General features: G+C 58.5%; 1 protein-coding gene across 1 annotated transcript in view; it reads right to left on the bottom strand.

Annotated features, from left to right (window-relative positions):
• crabp2a (cellular retinoic acid binding protein 2, a) overlaps nucleotides 1-1,222 on the bottom strand; it is a 4,475-nt gene extending 3,253 nt beyond the window's left edge. The window contains exons 1-2 of the mRNA XM_017424960.3: nucleotides 1,039-1,222; nucleotides 422-745 (exon numbers count right to left, since the gene is read on the bottom strand). Coding sequence (XP_017280449.1) covers nucleotides 422-503 — 82 coding nt within the window. The 5' untranslated portion in view covers nucleotides 504-745; nucleotides 1,039-1,222. The remainder of the gene's footprint in view (nucleotides 1-421; nucleotides 746-1,038) is intronic.
• Nucleotides 1,223-1,896: the final 674 nt, after the last annotated feature.

Raw genomic sequence — 1,896 nt, 5'->3', positions numbered from 1 at the left:
AAAAAAAAAAAAAAAAGAGTTGATCTCAGCAGCAGGTGTTGCTGCTTTCACAGAGTGATGCCACTGTCCCGAACCGCGCTGTGTCATGGGGGCCCGGCTCAAACCCCCCACCCCCTCCGCGCGCGCGCCCACAACCTGTAGATGCGACAGACAGATGCGCCGCCGTTTGTCTCCATTGTGTCTGAAAGGCCAAAAGGGGAGATGAGAGGCGTGGGGTGGGGTGGGGGGTGTCAAGCACAAAGTTTTGAGTCCTGCCGGATGACAAAGAGCCCCCCCACACACACACACACCTCCCAACGCGCACTACAGACTGACAGCGGCGCGTGGACGCTGTGACTCAGTCTGAGGATCAGGCTGCTGCACTGACCCGGTTCGGTTTAATAAAATAAAATAAAATAAAACATCCTTCTGAGTCACTCACCCATGGCTTTCAGGAGCTCCTCGAAGTTCACCGAGCTTTTTATCTCCCACGTGCCGGAGAAATCAGGGATTTTGCGCTCCATCTTCTGCTGCAGGTGAGCTGACAGGTCCGAGGTCTGAGGGCACGCTCCTTCTTCTTCTTCTTCTTCTTCTTCTCCTTCTTCTGCTTCTCCTACTTTATAAATTGGGTCGAGGTGCGCGTCTGTGCGTCAGCTAACCCCTCTGACTCCCCGCTGGAGGCTGCTGTCTTCTTCTTCCTCCCCCTCCTCCTCTCTGGATCGTGGAGAGCGGCTCTCAGAGCTCCTGTCGCCACATCTGTGAGCGCCTGAAATGAATGGCACGGAGAGCCGACAAACATTTGTGATTGGGGGGACGCACCCCCCACCTCCCCCCCTCGGCGTGCGGGCACGCCCGGAAACTGAGCAGAGGTCCGCAGAGTTTCAGCCCGCCCCCCGCCTCACTCCTCCCTCCCCCGAGGGGCAACATGCGCATTTCAAAGCTTCGCGCAGCCGGAATTTGGAGACGCCCTCCATCCACGCGCGCGAGCAACCTGACGGCCGTGTGCGCCTCGAGGTTGTGGTCGGAGGGAGGGGGGGCTCTTTAATAACATAAACTTACATATCTAACCCAGAATGAGCGTGTTTTGCCCCCGGGCCGTGGGTCTCGTGGTTAACGCAGTCAGGGAGGATGTTCCCGCGCCGCTGCGCTGACAGAACATGTCGTCCCGGCAGGGCGGCGCAAAGGAAGGAGCAGTCAACTGGCAGACTGAGTGGATGGCAGAGAGTGTGTGGCAGCACCCCCCCAACACACACACACACACACACACACGAATACCAGTCTCCTGCGCGCCGCGACGCTGCGTCATAAAAAAGAAAAGCGGCTGTAATGAGATCCAGCTTCTGACTGCGACCTCTGGGATCCACGGGAGGAAAGAGTGCGCGCTCATCAGAGAGAAGGAGAGGGAGGGAGAAGGGGAGAGACAGAGTGAGAGAGAGAGGGGGGAGGAGAGGGAGATCCAAATAAAAAGGTGGGATCCTCTCCCCCTTGGAGCCGTTTTTGGCCCCCCGCTGCTCGGGCGGAAGAAAGGGGCGAAGGCGGGGGGAGGAGGAGGTTTTTTAAACTGGGGCAGGGTCAAGGGGGCCCGCGGGGGCATGAGGTGTAGCTCCATAAAGACAGCGCGCGCGCACGCACGCGCGCACGCAGATGATGGATGGAAAGTGGACAAAGCCGACGTTAAATATTGACTCTTGATGGATGACCCGATCCCGGTCCGTCCCCGGGAGACTTCGGGGGAGGGGGAGGTGTGTGTGTGTGTGTGTGTGTGTGTGTGGGGGGGGGCATCACGTCTACTCACAAGCTACATACGTGCACGAACCCGCCGGAGCACGGTCTCAGTGTCAACGCTGTAACGGAGACACACAGGGCGACAAAAGGGCAACAAGTCTCTGAGTGATTTCTGGAAACGCGAGCTGCGCT

The sequence above is a fragment of the Kryptolebias marmoratus genome, linkage group LG16 (genome assembly GCF_001649575.2).
Source record: "Kryptolebias marmoratus isolate JLee-2015 linkage group LG16, ASM164957v2, whole genome shotgun sequence".
In the NCBI taxonomy this organism is placed as follows: Eukaryota; Metazoa; Chordata; class Actinopteri; order Cyprinodontiformes; family Rivulidae; genus Kryptolebias; species Kryptolebias marmoratus.
The sequence above is the reverse complement of the archived record's forward strand: the minus strand, read 5'-3'. Positions and strand labels throughout refer to the sequence as shown.